The sequence below is a fragment of the Trichomycterus rosablanca genome, chromosome 3, assembly GCF_030014385.1.
Source record: "Trichomycterus rosablanca isolate fTriRos1 chromosome 3, fTriRos1.hap1, whole genome shotgun sequence".
Classification (NCBI taxonomy): domain Eukaryota; kingdom Metazoa; phylum Chordata; class Actinopteri; order Siluriformes; family Trichomycteridae; genus Trichomycterus; species Trichomycterus rosablanca.
Window position 1 is genome coordinate 27,720,065 of NC_085990.1, and position 24,164 is coordinate 27,744,228.

Sequence of the window (24,164 nt, forward strand, 5' to 3'; positions counted from 1 at the left end):
TAGGAGTTTATTAGGAGTAATGTACAAGTTTTATTTTCTTTATTATTATTATTATTATTATTATGTCTTTTGGGCTGACTACATTCACTTTAGTAACACTGTGTCTACACTACTCATGTTTGATGATTGGCAGCCTGTACGCCCAAATGAAAGGTAACAGTTTAACTGTGAAAGCTAATTTACATTGCTAATGAGCTATTGGAACTGACTCATAAACACACAGCCCATGTAAATTTCTCACTGTGAGACAGTTTGAAACGCTCTTCAGTCTTACAAAATTTGCATAACAGTATAATTATATACGTTTTGTGATGTTTAATATGATATTTTGAAATGAAACACTGATACATCTTTAAATGCTGCACTCATTTTTGAGTCAAACTTTCTTCCACATATTATTTTGATTTCATGCTTATCAGTGGTTCTCCAAACAGTTTTTGTCAGAATCCCCAACATCTGGTACAATTTTGTACACCAATACCTACTGATAACAGTACAAAATACAGTATAAGCACATTAAATACAAAGGCACAATGTTCTTTGTCAACAAACACTATATGGCCAAAGGTACATCCACTCTAATTATTAAGTTCAAGTGTTTCAGCAATACCCTTTGCTAACTGTTGTACCTGTATACAGTATAATGGTTAACAAAAAAAAAAAAACTCCACCCTACATTAATCAATGCAACAACTTTGGGATGAGCTGGAAAGCTGATTGAGAGCTAAGTCTTCTCATCCCACATTAATGCCAGGCCTTACTAATGCTTTTTTGATGGAATAGGCACAAATTCACACAGATACACTTCAAACAGTGGAATGTCATCCAGAAGAGTGGATGGGGAGAGAAAATTGGCAACCTCAAAAGTAATGGACAGGATTTTGGAATAAGATGTCCAACAAGCCAATCTGGTGATTAAAGAGGTCACAAAAGTCACTTGACTTTATCCCATGCTTGACAACATATGGGATTTTCTGGTGAAATTATAATGAAAGGTTACTGGCCAGAAGGTTTAACTTTATTTCCACTGCACGAGTCTAGGTTTGTGTGCTTTCCACTAAGGGTTAAGTGTCTAATGGCTTGTAATGGAAAAGCACTCTACTTCAGATTGTTTCTGTGCTTCGTCTTTATGGTATTGCCTCTTAACCCAACACAACCCTTGACCATTATAAAGCAGTAATTATATATGAAAAAGGTACACACACACACACACACACACACACACACACACACACACACACACATATATATATATATATATATATATATATACATATATATATATATATATATACAGTATATATACAGTGTATCACAAAAGTGAGTACACCCCTCACATTTCTGCAAATATTTTATTATATCTTTTCATGGGACAACACTATAGAAATAAAACTTGGATATAACTTAGAGTAGTCAGTGTACAACTTGTATAGCAGTGTAGATTTACTGTCTTCTTAAAATAACTCAACACACAGCCATTAATGTCTAAATGGCTGGCAACATAAGTGAGTACACCCCACAGTGAACATGTCCAAATTGTGCCCAAAGTGTCAATATTTTGTGTGACCACCATTATTATCCAGCACTGCCTTAACCCTCCTGGGCATGGAATTCACCAGAGCTGCACAGGTTGCTACTGGAATCCTCTTCCACTCCTCCATGATGACATCACGGAGCTGGTGGATGTTAGACACCTTGAACTCCTCCACCTTCCACTTGAGGATGCGACACAGGTGCTCAATTGGGTTTAGTCCATCACCTTTACCTTCAGCTTCCTCAGCAAGGCAGTTGTCATCTTGGAGGTTGTGTTTGGGGTCGTTATCCTGTTGGAAAACTGCCATGAGGCCCAGTTTTCGAAGGGAGGGGATCATGCTCTGTTTCAGAATGTGCTACCACCACCATGCTTGACTGTAGGCAAGATACAGTTGTCTTGGTACTTCTCACCAGGGCGCCGCCACACATGCTGGACACCATCTGAGCCAAACAAGTTTATCTTGGTCTCGTCAGACCACAGGGTATTCCAGTAATCCATGTTCTTGGACTGCTTGTCTTCAGCAAACTGTTTGCGGGCTTTCTTGTGCGTCAGCTTCCTTCTGGGATGACGACCATGCAGACCGAGTTGATGCAGTGTGCGGCGTATGGTCTGAGCACTGACAGGCTGACCTCCCACATCTTCAACCTCTGCAGCAATGCTGGCAGCAATCATGTGTCTATTTTTTAAAGCCAACCTCTGGATATGACGCCGAACACGTGGACTTAACTTCTTTGGTCGACCCTGGCAAAGCCTGTTCCGAGTGGAACCTGTCCTGGAAAACCGCTGTATGACCTTGGCCACCATGCTGTAGCTCAGTTTCAGGGTGTTAGCAATCTTCTTATAGCCTAGGCCATCTTTGTGGAGAGCAACAATTCTATTTCTCACATCCTCAGAGAGTTCTTTGCCATGAGGTGCCATGTTGAATATCCAGTGGCCAGTATGAGAGAATTGTACCCAAAACACCAAATTTAACAGCCCTGCTCCATTTACACCTGGGACCTTGACACATGACACCAGGTAGGGACAACGACACATTTGGGCACAATTTGGACATGCTCACTGTGGGGTGTACTCACTTATGTTGCCAGCTATTTAGACATTAATGGCTGTGTGTTGAGTTATTTTCAGAAGACAGTAAATCTACACTGCTATACAAGCTGTACACTGACTACTCTAAGTTATATCCAAGTTTCATGTCTATAGTGTTGTCCCATGAAAATATATAATGAAATATTTGCAGAAATGTGAGGGGTGTACTCACTTTTGTGATACACTGTATATATACTGTATATATATATATATATATATATATATATATATATATACAGTATATATATATATATATATATATATATATATATAAATGATTATTGGTGAAAATGTACAAATGTACAAAAACCTTCCCAGATACACTAAAAGCCAACAGTGGTGTCTATTTAATTTATCCATATAAACAGAGTGTTGGGGATTAATTAATTTAATTTGACATAGGTATAGTGACATTGGCAATTTGAAAAAAAAAAAAATCTGGCATGATTTAGAAGCCACTAAATATGGAAGTCCAGAAAAGTAATGTGTTGTTTATATCACTTATTTTCCTCATGATCTTAAGATAACAAAAGTTGTTTCCCTGAGATCACAACTTATTTTTTCTCAACATCTCAAGATGCCTTCAAAACTTTTTGTGATGGCAAATCTTTTTAAGTGACAAACACAAATTTGGAAATTGTCTTGCACTGGTAAATACAGTGGTACCTTGTAACTCAATGTCTAAACTCAATGTCTAAATACAGTGGTACCTTGTAACTCAACCCTAAAATCAAAATTTTTGAAACGCCCTTCGTCGAGAAATTTGTACCCTTAAACTCAACGTTTCCCTTAAACTCAGTGTTGAGTTTGTTTTTTAAAAATGTATTTATTTAATTTCAAATGAACAATGAACAGCCGCTTTGTTCAGCGCTCGGCTTGAGCAGTGCGGTAATACGTCATCAAAGTGCGAATATGAGACGAATCTGCATTTGTGTGGAATAACCGTCAAATTCACTCTAAAAGCGTCCACATGTACAGTGGGAAAAAATAAGTATTTGATCCCCTGCTGATTTTGTAAGTTTCCCCCCTTTACAAAGTCTATAATTTTTATGGAAGGTTTATTTTAACAGAGAGAGACAGAATATCAACAAAAAATCCAGAAAAAAAAAACATTAAATAAAGGTTATAAATTAATTTGTATTTAATTAAGGGAAATAAGTATTTGATCCCCTACCAACCAGCAAGAATTCTGACCCCCACAGACCGGTCATGTGCCCAAGAGGCACACAAATTAGTCCTGTCCCTGTATAAAAGACTCCTGTCACAGAATCAGTTTCTTCCATTCAAATCTCTCGACCACCATGGGCAAGACCAAAGAGCTATCAAAGGACGTCAGGGACAAGATTGTAGACCTGCACAAGGCTGGAATGGACTACAAGACCATCAGCAAGAAGCTTGGTGAGAAAGAGACCACTGTTGGCCCGATCATTCAAAAATGGAAGAAATACAAGATCACAGTCAATCACCCTCACTCTGGAGCTCACAAGATCTCACCTGGTGGGGTAAGAATGATTCTGAGAAAGGTGAGGTCAGTCCAGAATTACACGGGAGGAGCTTGTCAATGATCTCAAGGGAGCTGGGAGCAGAGAAATGCTGGATATGACCCCAAGAACACCATCCCCACTGGGCATTTCTCTGCCTCCAAACACAGCGAGTGGAGTTGATGCCAAAGAGCTCAATTTTGGTCTCATCTGACCATATCACATTCTCCCAAGCTTTCTCTGAATCATTCAGGTGTTCATTGGCAAACTTCAGACGGGCCTGTACATGAGCCTTCTTGAGCAGAAGGACTTTGCGGGCACTGCAGGATCTCAATCCATTACGGCGAAGTGTGTTACTAATGGTTTTCTTGGTGACTGTGCTCCCAGCTCCCTTGAGATCATTGACAAGCTCCTCCCGTGTAATTCTGGGCTGACCTCACCTTTCTCAGTGTAACACTTGAAGCCTCTGTGTGCTCTGGAGCTTGTCTGCCACGCCCCCTTTCTCCGTGAGCACACTCTGTCTCCTGCCATGCCTGCTCATGATTGGTTCATGTGGCCTCATTATCTCCAGCTGCTCCTTATTTAAGAAGGCAGCTTTTGTGTAGACTTTGGAACCTATTTTGAACTGCTCTGGTGTGGACTTTTGGACAGGACTCAGTTAAGCTCTGTAAGCTCTGGTAGCTCTGTAAGCTATGTTACTAGCTCTTGTGTTTAGCTCGCGTTACTAGCTCTTGTGTTTAGCTCGCGTTACTAGCTATGTTCCTAGCCCTTGTGATTAGCTTTTTTTACTAATAAATTCTTAGTGTGTTTGCATCTCTGCGTGTGTGTCCACCCCATTGTCTTGCCTTAGCCCCCGTTCGTGACACTCAGAATCATTCTTACCCCACAAGGTGAGATCTTGCATGGAGCTCCAGAGCGAGGGCGATTGACTGTGATCTTGTATTTCTTCCATTTTCGAATTATCGCACCAACAGTGGTCTCTTTCTCACCAAGCTTCTTGCTGATGGTCTTGTAGCCCATTCCAGCCTTGTGCAGGTCTACAATCTTGTCCCTGACGTCCTTTGATAGCTCTTTGGTCTTGCCCATGGTGGTCGAGAGATTTGAATGGAAGAAACTGATTCTGTGACAGGTGTCTTTTATACAGGGACTCATTTGTGTGCCTCATGGGCACATAACCGGTCTGTGGGGGTCAGAATTCTTGCTCTCTGTTAAAATAAACCTTCCATAAAAATTATAGACTGTTCAAGTCTTTGTAAGGGGGTAAACTTACAAAATCAGCAGGGGATCAAATACTTATTTTCCCCACTGTATCTGTTTTTAGCTGGATTTTCCTCACTGTTTCACTTTTAAACTTGTGTTACAGCTCCTGGTTCTGAGAAATTGTAAGAATCAGCTTTTTATTTCAGTGTTTTTGATATTATATTTGTGTTATTTTCAGTGTGTAAGTGTCAAAAACAACCCCATTATTTTACATTAGCCTAAAACATATGCAAGTCCACGCGACCATGGAACGCATTCGCAGGTTTCCGATACATCCTTTGGGAAAAAATACCTTGAAACTCAACATCTTTTAAACTCAATGGCAGTCCCAGAACCAACTGACGTTGAGATTCAAGGTACCACTGTTTACAGTTATTTCCTCTTGGGCTAGCATGGTGGCTCAGTGGGTAGCACTGTTGCCTCACAGCAAGAAGGTCCTGGGTTTGATCCCCAGGTGGGGTGGTTCGGGTCCTTTCTGTGTGGAGTTTGCATGTTCTCACCGTGTCTGCGTGGGCTTCCTTCGGGAGCTCCGGTTTCCTCCCACAGTCCAAAGACAAGCAAGTAAGGTGAATTGGAGACACTAACTTGTCCAAGACTGTGTTTGATATAACCTTGTGAACTGATGAATCTTGTGTAATGAGTAACTACCATTCCTGTCATGAATGTAACCAAAATGTAAAACATGACGTTAAAATTTTAATAAACAATCACTGGAAAAATGTTTTGCGATCTCAAGAAAATAGGTTCTGGTCTTAAGAAAACAACTTGAATTGAATTGTTATCTTGAAAATAATCAGAAGAAAAAAAAGGAAAAAAGGGCTTTTTGGACTTCCATAGCTAAAACATGTCCAGTCTCCTTCTTTGGCGTCGCAGTTCCAATAGTGACAGACATGCATTAATCAGTTTTATTTTGCTTTCGTTTATGGATTCTCCTTGTATCTTGTTACTTGCCTGTGTCTTGACCCCTGCTATGGACTCTGACCTTGAATTCTGGACCAGCATTAATAAAGCATGGAATACCTGCACTTGTGTCTTGCCATGCATTAAAAAATATTAATGATATTGTATACAGTCAAGGTCATCATTATTATACCAAAATTGGCACATTAAAGATCAAATGATATTTCTTGCTGATTACATGAACAAAAAAGGAAGAGCACATTACATACACATATAAGTGCAAACTTTTGACTACAACTGGGAGATATTCTGTTAGCACACCAGCGCCGAGATTCTAAACTCCTCGGTTCAAAACTCGGCGTTGCCACCGGTCAGCTGTGTGCCATCTAGCAAGCATAATTGCCAGTGCCTGCAGCAGACACTAATAGGCCACCGTGTCTGCTAGGGTGGGATGACCGGACTATGTGGGTGGGGTCTTCAAACGATGTGCAAGGACCCTGATTAGCAGACTGAGGCGTCTGTGCAGAGTGCATGGGCAAAAAGAAGGACTGCGCATGTGTCGGAGGAGTGGAGAGCAGCAAAATACCCTCCTTGAATGCAATCAGGGTTCCCCAGCAGCGGAAAACAAATTGAGTACACTAAAATTGGAATAAAAAATGAGAGAAAAAGCATAAATAAATAGAAAAAAAACACAAAACTTTTGACTAGAGCTGTGAGCCTAGTCTGTTTAGTTGAGTGGCATGTGTTCCTGTAAAGTGATTAAGTGGTACTCAAAGGTTTTGGCTAAATCAGCAGTTTAAGAACCACTGTTCTATGCTGTGTTTTTCATACCACATGAAAGCAGAGCAGAAAACAACAGCTATCACCTCGTAATGTGTCCGCTCATAGCTCTGAAAAGCTTTTTTCTGCCTCGCTGGAGTCTGAGTTCTGCCTTTGGCTTCTAAATGACTAGAGATCAGTATTGATTTCTAGCCTTGTTGAGGCTCATCCTCTTGAGGCAGAGCTCTGCTGTTCTTACTCCCCCCTTGAGTGCTCTGCTCCAGCTGTGTAGAAAAAAAAGGAGGAAAAAACTGTAACAGCTACACAACAAATGCTGCCTGGGCTAGGTTTTACTGTTAGGAGAGCAGCAGGGAGCTGGGAATGTGCAATTGCCAGTTATGTCCTGGGACGACCCGGCTTTTAAAAGGCTTCAGATTCATGCCGTAGCTTCAACTGACAGGTATGTACCCACATTCTGTCAGAATGAAATAAGCAAAGGGAAGAAAGTATTGTATGAAGGAAAAACTAAAGGCTTATCTAAAGTAGCTGATGCATATGAAGAGGCTGTGACTCACAGTAAATGCTCTCATAAGGACTAACACAGTAAAACTTTTCCAGTGACACTTTTTTTTTGCATTTCCCATTCTGTCGCAACTTCTTCTGATTTGGGGTTGTGTACAGGACATTAGTCTTTTACAATGCGTCACATGTACACAGATCAGCCATAACATTAAAACGACCTCTTTATTTCTACACTCACTGTCCATTTTATCAGCTCCACTTACCATATAGAAGCACTTTGTAGTTCTACAATTACTGACTGTAGTCCATCTGTTTCTCTACATATATTTTAGCCTGCTTTCACCCTGTTCTTCAATAGTCAGGACCCCCACAGGACCACTACAGAGTAGGTATTATTTAGGTACTGGATCATTCTCAGCACTGCAGTGACACTGACATGGTGGTGGTGTGTTAGTGTGTGTTGTACTGGTATGAGTGGATCAGACACAGCAGCGCTGCTGGAGTTTATAAATACCGTGTCTACTCACTGTCCACTCTATTAGACACTCATACCTAGTTGGTCCACCTTGTAGATGTAAAGTCAGAGACGATCGCTCATCTATTGCTGCTGTTTGAGTTGGTCAACTTCTAGACCTTCATCAGTGGTCACAGAATGCTGCCCACAGGGCACTGTTGGCTGGATATATTTTTGGTTGGTGGACTATTCTCAGTCAAACAGTGACAGTGAGGTGTTTAAATACTCCATCAGCGCTGCTGTGTCTGATCCACGCATACCAGCACAACACACACTAAGACACCACCACCATGTCAGTGTCACTGCAGTGCTGAAAATGACCCACCACCCAAATAATACCTGCTCTGTGGTGGTCCTGTAGGGGTCCTGACCATTGAAGAACAGTATGGTCAATAATTGTAGAACTACAAAGTGCTCCTATATGGTAAGTGGAGCTGACAAAATGGACAGTGAGTGTAGAAACAAGGAGGTGGTCATAATGTTATGCCTAATCGGTGTACACAAAAGGAGCTCAACGCTCTTCTGGACCACAACCCTGATCATGATGAAGAGGATTTGCTTACAACCAAGGGCATTTTTACAGTAGCTAATTCACCTACTTTTAGAAGATGAAGGAAAACCCTGGGGAATCCAACAGGAACATGGAGAGAACAGAAGAAACTTCTCATAGACAGATGTAACCCAGTTTCTTAGGTCCTGGAACTATGTGGCACCCACTCTACAAGCTGTGCCAATATGCCAGTTCAAATGAACGATTCATTTACAAATCATACATTACTAATTCACTCTTTCCTTAATACACACTGCTTTCGCATCTGGTTTAGATTAACAATATAGACAGGGATTTTCCCCAAAATTAGTACATGGGAATAAAAAGTTATGATGTTGAAAATATATGTGGCTCGCATTATCCCACATCATGCCACTGTTTCTCCCTCTGCAAAGCAATAAAGGCTCTTTTTATTCTCCTAATAGCCATGCTAAGTGCTGGATAGCAACCATTTGTATCCATTTGTAGGCCATAACAAATGAGCACAAATCAACAAGGAACATTATGAACAGAACAGCTTGAAGACTTCCTGCTTGTTTCCTTTTTTGGTTCACTCCATCTTTAGCTCTGCCTTGTACACAACCTCAGATAGCTGTTACCCTGTGTTCCTTTTCATTTGTCTTTTAGTGTCTGTTTTTTATCACTTGTGGGCTGTTCTGCTGTAATCATTGTTTAATATGTCTGTTCATCAGCTGGCTGAGCTGAGTTTAAAACGTTGAACTATATAGAAAAGGTTTCACTGGATGCTTGAGGTTAAAAATACAACCCCAAATCAGAAAAAGTTGGGACAGCGTGGAAAATGCAAATAATAAAAAAAAAACTTTCTTACATGTACTTTGACTTTTATTTCATTGCAGACAGGATGAACCTGAGATATTTCATGTTTTGTCTGCTCAAATTCATTTCATTAATTAATAAACATCCATTCCTACATTTCAGGCCTGCAACATATTCCAAAAAAGTTGGGACAGTAAAGCATTTACCACTTTGTAATGTTGCCATTCCTTTGCACCACACTTAAAAGACATTTTGGCATCGATTATACCAAATGATTTAGTGTTTCAGCTTTTAATTTGTCCCATTCTTCCTGCAAACACGTCTTAACATGTGCAACAGTACGGGGTCGTCACTGTCACATTTTTCGTTTCAAAATTCTCCACACATTCTCTATTGGGGACAGGTAAGAACTGCAGGCAGGCCAGTCCAGTACCCATACCCTCTTCTTCCTCAGCCATGCCTTTGTAATGTGTGCAGCATGTGGTTTTGCATTGTCTTGTTGAAAAATGCATGGACGTCCCTGGAAAAGATGACGTCCTAAAGGTAGCAAATGTTGTTCTAAGATCTCAATGTACTTTTCTACAAAATGCTGCCATCACAGAAGTGTAAATGACCTTTGCCAAGGGCACTCACACAGCCCCATACCATGACAGACCGTGGCTTTTGTACTTCAGAGCACACAGGAATGCTGATTCATCTGACCACACGTTTCCACTGTGTGATGGTCCATCCTAGATGCCTTTGAGCCCAGAGAAGTCAACGCTGCTTATGGACATGGTTAACATAAGGCTTCTTTTTTGCACAGTAAAGTTTTAAGTGGCATTTTTACATGTAACTCTGTATTGTAGTGCTTCACAAAGGATTGCCAAAGTAATACCTTACCCATGTGGTTATATCAGCTATTGTTAAGTGGTGGTTCTTAATGCAGTGCTGTCTGAGGGATCGAAGATCACGGTCGTTCAGCTTAACCTTGGCCTTTTTGCCCTTGGGGTCCCTTGCACATTTGCATATTTAATTTCTTATATTTTAAATATGGATTCAAATTAGTAGATCAGATAGGCTAATGAAGATGGTGGATTGGTGACTCTTAACTCCCCTAGATGTAAGGGAGTGGATGGCTGAGAGAGTGATGCCCTGCATAGAATGTTGTCATGTTTTCCTGCGTTGCACCCAAAGTTTCTAGCTGATGTCAGACACACTGCAACTATGATCAGAATTAAATCAGTTTTTGCAGGTACTCATGCATGGTATTGTTGATGATGTGACTCCAAAATCAAAACCAAACTGTATACTTTACTTATAGGTAATCTATAATTACATTCTTTCTGTACTTCTCGAATGTAGATGCATCACAAGTTACAGAATAAAGGATAATTATGAAGACTTTAATATAACATCTGTACAATAGAACACACTGCAGTAAGCGGGCTAGTATTCTTATTATAGTAAATTCTGAAACATACTAAAATAATTAAACAGAAAATGAACAACATGAGTTTGGGCATTTGACCATCTACAGTGCATCATATCATTTAAAGATTTGGGGAATCTAATTAATCAATTAATTTTACATAAGCATGCTTCTGTGATTAATTTTATCACATGGGCTTTAGGACAATCAACTCACCAAAACACTCATATGGGCTTTAGTACACTAATAATCTGTAAGGGTACATATAACACTAACACTATGCTCATAAGCTTGTTGAATATACCAGTTTAAAACCATGTACACATTTTGGCCTTATCCAAATTCAGAAGTGTCATTTCTGTTTTTATTAGTGTTAGACATTTTGCCCCAACCCTTTTTTTTATTAGTGTCAGAAGTGAATTAAAAAGGAAGAGGTCATTTCAGGCCACTTCATTATCATTAAATTATTTTTTGAAACTTCAAATAAGTGGATGTTTTATCAAACCCTCGTACAACTGCGGGTTAATAGTTACCCAGCACTTACAGGTAGTTGGAAAAATAAGTAATGGAATTATGATATTACAATGTAAATATTTATTTTACGGAGCTATTAAAAATAGGGCCCCAGAAACAATTTGATAGTGTTCTTCTACATGTCTAAAATGAATTGTGATGCATGTTGGAGCATTGCTTTTAGTTCTTTTTATAAGAGGGATGAAGTTCTACTTTCCTCAGAACTTTTTTGTTGAGACTACTTAAAGAAACTGCTTATAGTGCACACCCACCTCTCTACTGAAAATGTTAGGCATCATTTGATGGTTTCATAGTATTATAGCATTTATAATATTGAAATCCCAACCCAGATTAAATGGAAACACCAAATCAAGTCAAAATACTATTAAAGCACTTTTACTTTTTGTTTACTTTTTGTTTTTAATGGATTTATGCAGCATTCGATTAATGCTTTTTACCCCATCTGTGCAGATTTAAATAATTGTTTAGCAGTGCTAATTAGGTTAAGTCTTCTCACATTCCTTTTGTTCTTGACACCTTATTTAAACAGTTATGAGTATCCTTGTTTCTAAAGTGCCAACTCCAGTTTCTAATTCTCAATAGTTTTCACAACATGAAGGTGTAATCACAGTCAGAAAGTGGAGAGAAAGAGAAACTGGAACAGTTCCATCACATACATACATACAGTGCCTTGCAAAAGTATTCAGCCCCCTTGAACTTTTCAACCTTTTGCCACATTTCAGGCTTCAAACATAACGATATGAAATTGTAATTTTTTGTGAAGAATCAACAACAAGTGGGACACAATCGTGAAGTAGAACGAAATGTATTGGATATTTTAAACTTTTTTTAGAAATAAAAAACTAAAAAGTGGGGCGTGCAATATTATTCAGCCCCTTTACTTTCAGTGCAGCAAACTCACTCCAGAAGTTCAGTGAGGATCTCTGAATGATCCAATGTTGACCTAAATGACTGATGGTGATAAATAGAATCCACCTGTGTGTAATCAAGTCTCCGTATAAATGCACCTGCTCTGTGACAGTCTCAGAGTTCTGTTTAACACTAGAAGTCCCAGAAATTTCGAGCTCCCCAATGAAGTCCCGAAAGAGGGTCAAATGACCCTTAGTCCGAACTGACGACTCTGATGGCTCCAATTAGCATCCTTTCATTTGTAAATGTGGCCATTGCCTGAGGAATCTGCAGGGGGGAGTAGAGCTGAATTCACACTAACGTCTGTCTAATACTTGAAAAGGACTAAAAACCTGGCCTTTCTGAGCCAATGGCCTTAAAGACAGATCTTTTACTTTTTTGGGTGTCAATGACAAAAAACACCAAAATTCAAGATTAAGTCAAATAATAATGATGATTTATTAATATGAATATAAGTAAGTTTACGTCTAAGTCTTCCTTCGGATCCAGACGAGTCTTCTGAAGCTTCTCAGGAGAGAAAAGTTCAAAGCAAGAAGCGAAGCGCCAGAGAGGAAAAAAGCAAAAAGAGCCCCCACCTCTGGTCACTCTTTAGTTTTATACCTTCATTAATTCCTGATCACGTCAAAAATGCTTATGTGTGTGCGCTGTCTTTTGCACAAAATGCTGAAGCATACAAAATCTTTTTCTGTACCCCTGTACATTTTGGCAAGACACAGAGTCCTGGGTCTTCACAAAGATCAGTTTCAGTTCCCTGTTCCTAAATGTTCTGTACAGAGAATTAGCCAGACATTATGTAATGGCTTTTTCCATCCAAAAGTCAGCTTTTTAAGTACAGTTATAAGTCATAAAGTTTTACCATATAAATCAATAAATTTTACCTAAAAAATCAATTTCTAACCGAGATGACATCCTCAAAACACCATGTGAAACACAGGTCAAGAGACTTTGCATTTTGAGGGAACTGACAATTTGTATAAAACACACATTTTGTTTTGAAGCACACATGAAGTGTTTTGTACGGTGGCCGAGAAGTGCAAAACAAATTTACATTTCAGAAAACAAAATTACAAAAAAACAAAAACAAATTTACAACAAAAGCAAAAACAAATTTACAAGTGCTCGGGTACCCAGTGTTTGTAAATTTGTTTTGGCATATGTAAAAGTGTTTCAGCACTTGTAAATTTATTTTCGGCATATGTAATTTTGTTTTCTAAAATGTATATTTGTTTTGCACTTCCCGGCCGCACATATTTGACGGAAAAGGCAGGGACAATAAACCGGAAGTGCGTGTTGCTTACCTGCTGTCAATCAAACTGTTTCTCAGCGATAAAGTGAACGGAGTTTGTGATGGTGACGATAAACAAGGTTTTGTCTAGTTTGTGGAAATCATTTTATCCAGTTGACCCGCTATTGTTTTTCTTGTGGAAAGTTTTGTGCAGATGTTTAGACGTGGCGTGTGCATCTCTATCTACCGTCCGCTCTTCTAAACATCTAAGGAATTCCCACAAGAACAACAAAAGCGAAATAATGAAAATAATTAACACAAAATGGACAAAACATTGTTTATTAGGGACGGAACATTTGATACCGAGGCTTTAAAACTTGTTTCACTTTTGTAACACTGGACTCAGTGTATCGGAGCTTATATTAAAGCAGCATGTACGGGACTGATGAAGCTTTGTGCTGAGTTTTATCTCACTCACTATATAAGAGACAATCAAACCAGGGATACCCACCGTCCTGTAACATACACAATCCTTCTTTATCTGGAGACTAAACGCCGCGTTCAGTACTGAACTGATACAGGACGCTTTGTTCCGTATTTTTATCAATGGGAGACGGTGTGGTGTATGAAACAGAAGGAAACTGCTGCTTAATTCATTATATTAAATAGTGTTCACTTTTATTCTTAGTAACGTGACATAACCTGTTTAATAAACCGCTGTATGTGTAGCACAGTGGGCGGAGTGCGTTGTTTTGCCTAAAATATGGTTCTGACTTATTATTATAAAGAATGAAAATAATAAATGTTAAACACCATAAATAAAACCTTTGTTCTCATGACTGTGTAAGGTCCCCCCCTGCTGCTATAACCAGCGCACACACACCGTTACTAAGAATAAAAGTGAACACTACTTAATATAATTCCCTCAGTCTCCCATTGATAAAAATACAAAGCGTCCTGTATCAGTTCAGTACTGAACGCGGCGTTTAGTCTCCAGATAAAGCAGGATTGTGTATGTTACAGGACGGTGGGTAACCCTGGTTTGGAGTGAGATAAAACACAGCACAAAGCTTCATCAGTCCCGCACATGCTGCTTTAATATAAGCTCCGATACACTGAGTCCAGTGTTACAAAAGTGAAACAAGTTTTAAAGCCTCGGTATCAAATGTTCCGTCCCTAATAAACAATGTTTTGTCCATTTTGTGTTAATTATTTTCATTATTTCGCTTTTGTTGTTCTTGTGGGAATTCCTTAGATGTTTAGAAGAGCGGACGGTAGATAGAGATGCACACGCCACGTCTAAACATCTGCACAAAACTTTCCACAAGAAAAACAATAGCGGGTCAACTGGATAAAATGATTTCCACAAACTAGACAAAACCTTGTTTATCGTCACCATCACAAACTCCGTTCACTTTATCGCTGAGAAACAGTTTGATTGACAGCAGGTAAGCAACACGCACTTCCGGTTTATTGTCCCTGCCTTTTCCGTCAAATATGTGCGGCCGGGAAGTGCAAAACAAATATACATTTTAGAAAACAAAATTACATATGCCGAAAATAAATTTACAAGTGCTGAAACACTTTTACATATGCCAAAACAAATTTACAAACACTGGGTACCCGAGCACTTGTAAATTTGTTTTTGCTTTTGTTGTAAATTTGTTTTTGTTTTTTTGTAATTTTGTTTTCTGAAATGTAAATTTGTTTTGCACTTCTCGGCCACCGTAGTTTTGGGAGAGATGTGACCTTTTGCTGCTGATCCGTGATGTTGTGCTGCATTATCCAGGTCATTTTGCCAAATGTACATATAGTTTGCAAAACATACAATCTGTTTCAAGTTTTCAAGTTTTTCTAAAATAATTTATTTATGTTTTTCTTTTAAAAAAAGATGTGAAAGAAGTGGGTTCAAAATGACAGACAAAAAACAAAACAAATTAATTGTGTTGATCCACCTCAACAAAGGTCTTGTAAAAGAGTGTAAGCAAAAGAATGTAAGCTGCTCCTGAGTGTGTCTGCCCACCCCCCAGCTGCATTGTTGTGCAGGGGATATGCATAAGGTTGCTAACACCTTAGCAAATTTGCATGCAGCCTTTTGTGCTGTGGGGGATAAATAGGTGACTGCTTCACCTATTTTGTTCAAAAGAAACAAAATGCAGAGAAGGCTCACCACTCAACAGGCATTGGAACTGATCCTGAGCAACACCAACCCTTGTGACTCAGATGGAGAAGACATAGTCCTTCAACCGGATTCGGACTCTGAGCTGTCTTCAGGTTAGATTTTTCAAATTACCTATTTTTATGTCCTGACTATCTTTTTTATTTAGAACCAAAACAAAATGTTAATTTGAAATTATTTATCTTGCAGATGAGGAGACTCCTCCTCTACCAAAAAAGAGAGCTCGGTTGGCGAGTGAGCCGACAGAGACCGCAAAAGATGGCACAGTGTGGCGTGAAGTACAAGTGGGGAAACGTCTCCATTTCACCCCAATAGAACCGTACCCTACAGATGGAGAGCCAAGGGCTAAGGCCAGACGAAGTGTCCGGAGTCGCCTTCAGAGCTTCCTCTGTTTTATCACTCTTGACATGCTTCGTAGCATTCAAGAATGGACTACTCAACATGCACGTCACACGGAGCAGGTGGATTGGTTCATGGATCTCCCGGAACTAATGGCATTTATTTCAGTCACTGTCTTGCGGGGGGTGACCAAGGTTCCATCACTACGTGACAGCTGGTCAGCAAACCTGGCAAACCCAAGGATCATTGCAACTATGGCCCGAAACCGCTTCCAAGACATCATGCAACACCTACGCTTTGATGACATGTTCACACGCAGTGAGTGAGCGGAGACCGATAAGTTTGCTGCAATCTCCGATGTGTGGAGATTGTTTGTCACCAACTGCATCACATCCTACAACCCTGGTCGACACATCACTATTGATGAACAGCTTTTCCCGTCAAAGACTCGCTGCTGTTTTCTGCAATACATTGCAACAAAACCAGACAAGTTTGGCATCAAGTTTTGGGTGGCTTGCGACTTGAAATCAAAGTACATCTGTAATGTCCTCCCATATCTTGGCAAGGACCCCAGTCGTCCCAGCGGGGAGAGACTGTCCGAAACTGTAGTGATGAGGCTGATGGAACCATTCATGGACAAGGGCAGAACTGTAACCACGGACAATTTCTTTACATCATTGTCACTTGCACAACGACTGCTTAGCCGGAAAACCACTATCCTCGGCACAGTCAACAAGAGTCGCCGGGAAATTCCTCAATCCGCTAGACAGATGGACCGCACTGAATTCACCACTCAGGTGTTTTCAACCACTGGTGCCACACTGACAGTGTATGCACCCAAACGAAAGAAGGCCGTCTACATTCTCAGCAGCATGCACAGCGTGGTTGAGACTGAGGATACCAACAAAAGGAAGCCAAACACGGTCACACAATACAACCACACAAAGTGCGGTGTGGATGTAATGGACCAAATGGTGCGGGAGTACAGCGTGCGTGCAGGAACACGGAGATGGCCAGTCGCCGTGTTCTACAACATGATTGACATGGCAGCACTGAATGCGCATGTTCTTTATCAGGCATGCACTGGGGTGCAGGAGAGACAGGTGGACTTCCTGGTTGAGCTTGCAAAAGAGTTAGGTGACTCTCATGTGAGTGAAAAGAAGGCACGCAAGGAGAAACTCCTTCGGCAACAACCTTCCACACCCAGCCCTGGCAAAAGGGCGAAGTGTCAGGTCAACCATCGATGCACGAACAATTGTGCAACTGAGAGATGTGTTGACTGCTACAAATACACGTGTGGCAAATGTACCAGGGACATACCCAGGCAGTGCCAGGTATGTTCCGACAGTGCAGACAGACTGCTGAGTGAGTGCTGAAATGCTAGTCACACAAGAAGGACATGCCACTCACACACACACACGCAGCCCCCCACTGCAGCCTATTGTAAATATGTGTGGAATTGTTTTATTCCTTGTATTTTTTTTATTATTTTTATAACAAAAATAAAAAGCATGGAAACAAATAACAGTTGTTCTTTTGTATATTTTTCACACTGAAATTTCAGTCCTCTTGACTTAGACACAAATGCTTCTGGTCATTACTCACAGCTGTACCTTGCTCTAAAATTTCTAATTCTCTATTTAAAATATATAAAAAATGATTCATTGTTTCAGTGCTTTTTTGCTCAAATAAAACTAAACTAAATACAATATGTATAGTCTTTATATTATCAAATACAATAAACTGAATAGAACTAACTAGAAACTAAATGGCTAAACTCAATGGAAAACAACAACCTCCTGTGGTGCGACAGTAATGGCCTTATTTGCAGAACAAAAGACGGTGATTATAGGATGTTAGCTAAAATCCTTCAGGTCATTCGACCCGTCTCTGGGTTCCAAAGGTAGAAATGTTAAATGACCCCTCTCTGGGACTTCTAGTGTTAAAGCGCAGAGAGCATCATGAAGACCAAGGAACACACCAGGCAGGTCCGAGATACTGTTGTGGAGAAGTTTAAAGCCGGATTTGGATACAAAAAGATTTCCCAAGCTTTAAACATCTCAAGGAGCACTGTGCAAGCGATCATATTGAAATGGAAGGAGTATCAGACCACTGCAAATCTACCAAGACCCGGCCGTCCCTCTAAACTTTCAGCTCAAACAAGGAGAAGACTGATCAGAGATGCAGCCAAGAGGCCCATGATCACTCTGAATGAACTGCAGAGATCTACAGCTGAGGTGGGAGACTCTGTCCATAGGACACAATCAGTCGTACACTGCACAAATCTGGCCTTTATGGAAGAGTGGCAAGAAGAAAGCCATTTCTCAAAGATATCTATAAAAAGTCACCTGGGAGACACACCAAACATGTGGAAGAAGGTGCTCTGGTCAGATGAAACCAAAATCGAACTTTTTGGCCACAATGCAAAACGTTATGTTTGGCGTAAAAGCAACACAGCTCATCACCCTGAACACACCATCCCCACTGTCAAACATGGTGGTGGCAGCATCATGGTTTGGGCCTGCTTTTCTTCAGCAGGGACAGGGAAGATGGTTAAAATTGATGGGAAGATGGATGGAGCCAAATACAGGACCATTCTGGAAGAAAACCTGTTGCAGTCTGCAAAAGACCTGAGACTGGGACGGAGATTTATCTTCCAACAAGACAATGATCCAAAACATAAAGCAAAATCTACAATGGAATGGTTCACAAATAAACGTATCCAGGTGTTAGAATGGCCAAGTCAAAGTCCAGACCTGAATCCCATCGAGAATCTGTGGAAAGAGCTGAAAACTGCTGTTCACAAACGCTCTCCATCCAACCTCACTGAGCTCGAGCTGTTTTGCAAGGAAGAATGGGCAAAAATTTCTGTCTCTCGATGTGCAAAACTGATAGAGACATACCCCAAGCGACTTGCAGCTGTAATCGCAGCAAAAGGTGGCGCTACAAAGTATTAACGCAAGGGGGCTGAATAATATTGCACGCCCCACTTTTCAGTTTTTTATTTCTAAAAAAAGTTTAAAATATCCAATAAATTTCGTTCCACTTCACGATTGTGTCCCACTTGTTGTTGATTCTTCACAAAAAATTACAATTTCATATCGTTATGTTTGAAGCCTGAAATGTGGCAAAAGGTTGAAAAGTTCAAGGGGGCTGAATACTTTTGCAAGGCACTGTACATACATACAGCATCACTGTATGTAAACTCTTTCACCTTTTACTAGATGCCTACACAAGCTGTGTGACATTCTATCTAGGGTATATTTTTGGCTTGAGCCTAGTGTTTTCAGAATAGGCACCAGATCTGCCATGACTCATCCAGTGAGCAATGTCTAGATTAATGAGTCATGTGAAAATAACATTATATGTTACACTGACATGTCACATATATTTAAACCCTACATATTATTGCTAATGGTGGAAACTAAGGAGCTGTCACAAAAAGCTGTGAGGGAATATAATTTTACTGCTCAATGGATATAGGAATAGTAATGAGAAGATTAACAAGATGTTCATACGTCTAGAGCCACTATTGTGAGTGTTCCAAACCTATGATGTTAAAGCAAAACTGCCTATTTATGGAAGAAAAAGCCCAACATTTCATCCAAAGGCCTTAGCAAACTCATCAGGACAATGAAGAAAGAAAGAATTTGGATAGAGCTGCCTATTGGACTATTGGACAGTTCTATGGAGTGACGAATCAAATCAGAAACTGTTTGGCTGTATGGATCAGCACGCGTCATCAGGCCATAGAGGTGGGACAGTGGTGATGCTGGTATGTTATTTTACTGCATTAATGGACAATAATGGTTGACTGGCATCATGGATTCACAGAAATACCAAGAAATTTTAAGGACAAATGTTATGCCTTCTGTGGTAAAATTGATAATTTGGCTTTCCACCAAGGCAAACACACTTCCAGGTCAACCAAAGCTTGGTTATGGAATCAATATAGAGTTTCCTGAAGTTGCCTTGTAAGTCTGTGCATTTTCACCTGAAGGACATTTCATTATGATATTTTACCATGCTCAAATCATGATTATAATTTAAATAAATGGGATGCCATTACTAACATATCATTTCTGTGGCAAGGGCTTCTAATTAATTCTGATCTGGAGTTATTGACATTGGAGTAGAGAGAGTTCATGCTGGTCTCCAAAGGTCTCAAAACCAGACAATATTGTACAAAAATATGTAACATGAATTATTTATACAACCCCAAATCAGAAAAAGTTGGGACAACATGGAAAGTGCAAATTATAAAAAAAAACAGAGTTACTTACATTTACTTTGACTTTTATTTGATTGCAGACAGGATGAACCTGAGATATTTCATGTTTACTCCGGTCAACTTAATTTCATTTATTAATAAACATCCATTCCTGCATGTCAGGCCTGCAACACATTCCAAAAAAAGTTGGGACAGTAAAGCATTTACCACTTTGTAATGTTGCCATTCCTTTGCACCACACTTAAAAGACATATTGGCACAGAGGATACCAAGTGATTTAGTGTTTCAGCTTTTATTTTGTCAAATCTTAAGATGTGCAGCAGTACAGGGTCGTCGTTGTTGCATTTTTTTTGTTTCAAAATTCTCCACACATTCACTATGGGGAACAGGTCAGGACTGCAGGCAGGCCAGTCCAGTACCCATACCCTCTTCTTTTGCAGCCATGCCTTTGTGCAGCATGTGGTCTTGTTAAAAATGCATGGACGTCCCTGGAAAAGATGACGTCTTGAAGGCAGCACATGTTGCTCTAAGATCTCAATGTACTTTTCTGCATTGATGCTGCCATCACAGAAGTGTAAATGACCTTTGCCAAGGGCACTGACACAAACCCATACCATGACAGACCCTGGCTTTTGGACCTGTTGCTGGATGGTCATTATTTAGTTTTTTCACCTCATTACTAGCCCTAAATTGCCCTCATCCCAACTTTTTTGTTGAATGTGTTGCAGGCCTGAAATGTAGGAATGGAGGTATATTAACAAATGAAATTAAGTTGAGCAGACAAAACATTAAATATCTCAGGTTCATCCTGTCTGCAATCAAATAAAAGTCAAAGTAAATGTAAGGAACATTGCATTTTTATTTTATTTGCATTTTCCATACTGTCCCAACTTTTTCTGATTTGGGGTTGTATCTCATTATATAATATGTGTGTCTTTCTGCCTGAAAAAGCCTTTCAGATCCATTTCAAAACACATGAAATGCACCCCTCCCTCATCTTTTCTCAGCATGGTGTCAAAGTCTTAGAGTGACTCAGAGCACAATCAACTCACCAAAACCAAATTAATAACTGTTCAAGCAAATCATTCTTTGAGATCAGATCACAGAGCTGTATTCTTTTATAAGGCTAGTTTTAATGTTCTGTGTTGGATTCAGAATGTAATCATTGTGCATAACTGCTTCTACAGGATTCAAATGCTCATATTATGTGCCATGAAAATGGCACTGAGAGATTTATAAAGTCAACTTCAGCCTTTAGAGCCAATTATATATCATAGCTTCTGAATTTAGTTTTTGGGTTATTTCATCAGATCAAAAGCCAGAAATGCTTTTACCAGAAATGATAATTAAATGCTCATTATTGGCTTAACAAAGATGAATGCCTTTTTTTTTAATAAATAAGATTTTTACGAGGGAAAAATCTGGACGAATCTCATGGTCCAAAAATGCCATGATTTACTGCATGCTTTTCTTTTGCAATGAAGACAAACCATGATCAAATATTAAACTTTCTTAGGTTTTATGCTAATTTATTTAAAGTAAATGGACAGTATTAATGTGATTTTGAGATTCTGCTTGTTTGTTTGATATAAAAATTGTCAATATTGATACAAATACAGATTTGTAATATTATAAAATATAAATACTACAATTAATCACAATGTACTTTCTTGTTTTTTTTTTCAATGTACTTTCCTGACTTTTGAGATTCTGAACTCCTTGGTTTGAAACTCGGTGTTGCCACCGGTCGGCTGGGTGCCATCTAGCGGGCATAATTGGCAGTGCCTGCAGCAGACATGTCTCTGCTACACCATGTGGGTGGGGTCTACAAATGCTGTGTAAGGACCCTGATTGGCAGATAGAGAGGCGCCTGTGCAGAGTGCATGGGTGAAAAAGGGTTACGCTAAGGGCTGCGCGCGGGTTGGAGGAGGCATAAGCAGCAATTTACCCACCTCGACTGCAATCAGGGATCCCCCAACAGCGGAAGACAAATTGACTACGCTAAATTGGGGAGCAAAATGGGAGAAAATGCATAAATAAAAATATATATACACTGATCAGCCATAACATTAAAACCACCTCCTTGTTTCTACACTCACTGTCCATTTTATCAGCTCCACTTACCATATAGAAGCACTTTGTAGTTCTACAATTACTGACTGTAGTCAATCTGTTTGTCTGCATGCTTTGTTAGCCCCCTTTCATGCTGTTCTTCAATGGTCAGGACTCTTCCAGGAACGCTACAGAGTAAGTATTATTTGGTGGATCATTCTCAACACTGCAGTGACACTGACATGGTGGTGGTGCGTTAGTGTGTGTTGTGCTGGTATGAGTGGATCAGACACAGCAGCGCTGATGGAGTTTTTAAACACCTCACTGTGACTGCTGGACTGAGAATAGTCCACTAACCAAAAATATCCAGCCAACAGCGCCCCGTGGGCAGCGTCCTGTGACCACTGATGAAGGTCTAGAAGATGACCAACTCAAACAGCAGCAATAGATGAGCGATCGTCTCTGACTTTACATCTACAAGGTGGACCACTAGGTCCTACTAGGTAGGAGTGTCTAATAAAGTGAACAGTGAGTGGACATGGCATATAAAAACTCCATCAGAAGAAACAAGGAGGTGGTTTTAATGTTATAGTAGTTGCAGCATGAAAGTCATCAAACATCAATAAGCTGGAAGCTTTTGCACAATAATAATGGGTGAAGAACAAAGGTTGTATTAGAAGTTTGTTTGCTTTTTTATTGCTTACAAATATTTTAATTGTAATGCTATACACATTACCGTAATACCTTTTGAGATGGGGAGTGAATATTTCTGATGTTTCTGCAATGTGTCAACTTGTTTCCCCTGACTTTTTAGGAAGTCTTTCCATTAGCTCTTTTTATGCATAAGCTGCTCATGCAGGCCAAGCCATTTCTCTTCCTCTATTAATTTTTATAGTTGGCTCTTAGTTGGCGTCTGCTAAATTTAAATCTGCTAAATTTGTTGGTTAAACTGCCTGATAATGAAGTCTAGCTCATTAATTCAATCTGTTCCCACTGCTCCATTCAGGGGTGATGTGTTGTTTTTTTACCACTCCAAACAATGCTTTTTATTTAATTTTAGGTCTGAATGTGGCTGATTAGTCAAAAGCCCAATTTAAATAACTGTTCCAGTACAAATGTTCCCTCCAGAGGCAGTTTGTAACTATGCAGTGAATGTGGCAATTAAGGTCATATGGTTTAGTTGGTTCCCTTGTGAGCTGAATCAACCAAACATTTTGAGGCAAAGCTGTTGATCCTAAATGTTTCCACTTCTCATTAACTGACTGATAGCGCTTTTCCACCAAAATAACTTCTTCGAACTTTGGTGTTTTTTAGAGAACCGGCCCGCGTTTCCACTCATTTTTGGCAGCCAAGCATGCATCATCAACGGTGGGCATTGCACAACGAAAGTATAGAGTAGTGTTGTGATAATAATAGCCTTTATTATTTTATCCCAAATAACGCTACAGTAGTAACAAGGTGACGAAGTGCTTAGATCACCTGTGAGCATTTGTGCTGTTGTTACAGATGGTAATTTTTATTCAAAAAGCATCAACAACTATTAGAGATAAGAAGACGTGGAAGACGACACTGTTTCTCATGTTTATTCTCATTGTTGCCTTCTTTAGTGCACTCATGAGAAGTGTTTTGCTCAGCGCTTGGCTTGAGCTGTGTGGTAAAACATTGCTAAAGTGTTTCGCGACACAAGCATCCATTTGTGTAAAATAGCCATCAAATCCACTCTAAAAGCATCTACATATATCTATGTTTAGTTGCATTTACTTTACTGTGTGGTGGTTTTACTTGTGTTTAAACTTTTGTTATGCAGCTCGGGGTGCTGAGAATCAGCTTCTTTAAGAGAGTCGAAAAAGCTTAATTTAACGAGGTTTAATAGACTAAAAGTTGACATAGGAACACAA

At 39.7% G+C, this 24,164-nt stretch overlaps 1 protein-coding gene across 2 annotated transcripts; it reads left to right on the forward strand.

The window, feature by feature from the left end:
- Positions 1-15,370: 15,370 nt before the first annotated feature.
- Positions 15,371-17,502, forward strand: LOC134310432 (uncharacterized). 2 transcript variants are annotated; one of them, XM_062992025.1, is made up of 2 exons: positions 15,371-15,739; positions 15,834-17,502. In XM_062992025.1, the coding sequence occupies exons 1-2, from the start codon at positions 15,619-15,621 to the stop codon at positions 16,307-16,309; spliced, it is 597 nt and encodes a 198-aa protein (XP_062848095.1). In that variant the 5' UTR covers positions 15,371-15,618; the 3' UTR covers positions 16,310-17,502. The 2 variants fall into 2 exon arrangements, with proteins under 2 accessions (XP_062848095.1, XP_062848094.1); XM_062992024.1 differs by having other exon boundaries at positions 15,393-15,739.
- Positions 17,503-24,164: the final 6,662 nt, after the last annotated feature.

What these genes read in the sequence shown, in the direction of transcription:
- LOC134310432 (XM_062992024.1), top strand. Translation starts at nt 16,595, where the DNA reads ATGAGGCTGATGGAACCATTCATGGACAAGGGCAGAACTGTAACCACG.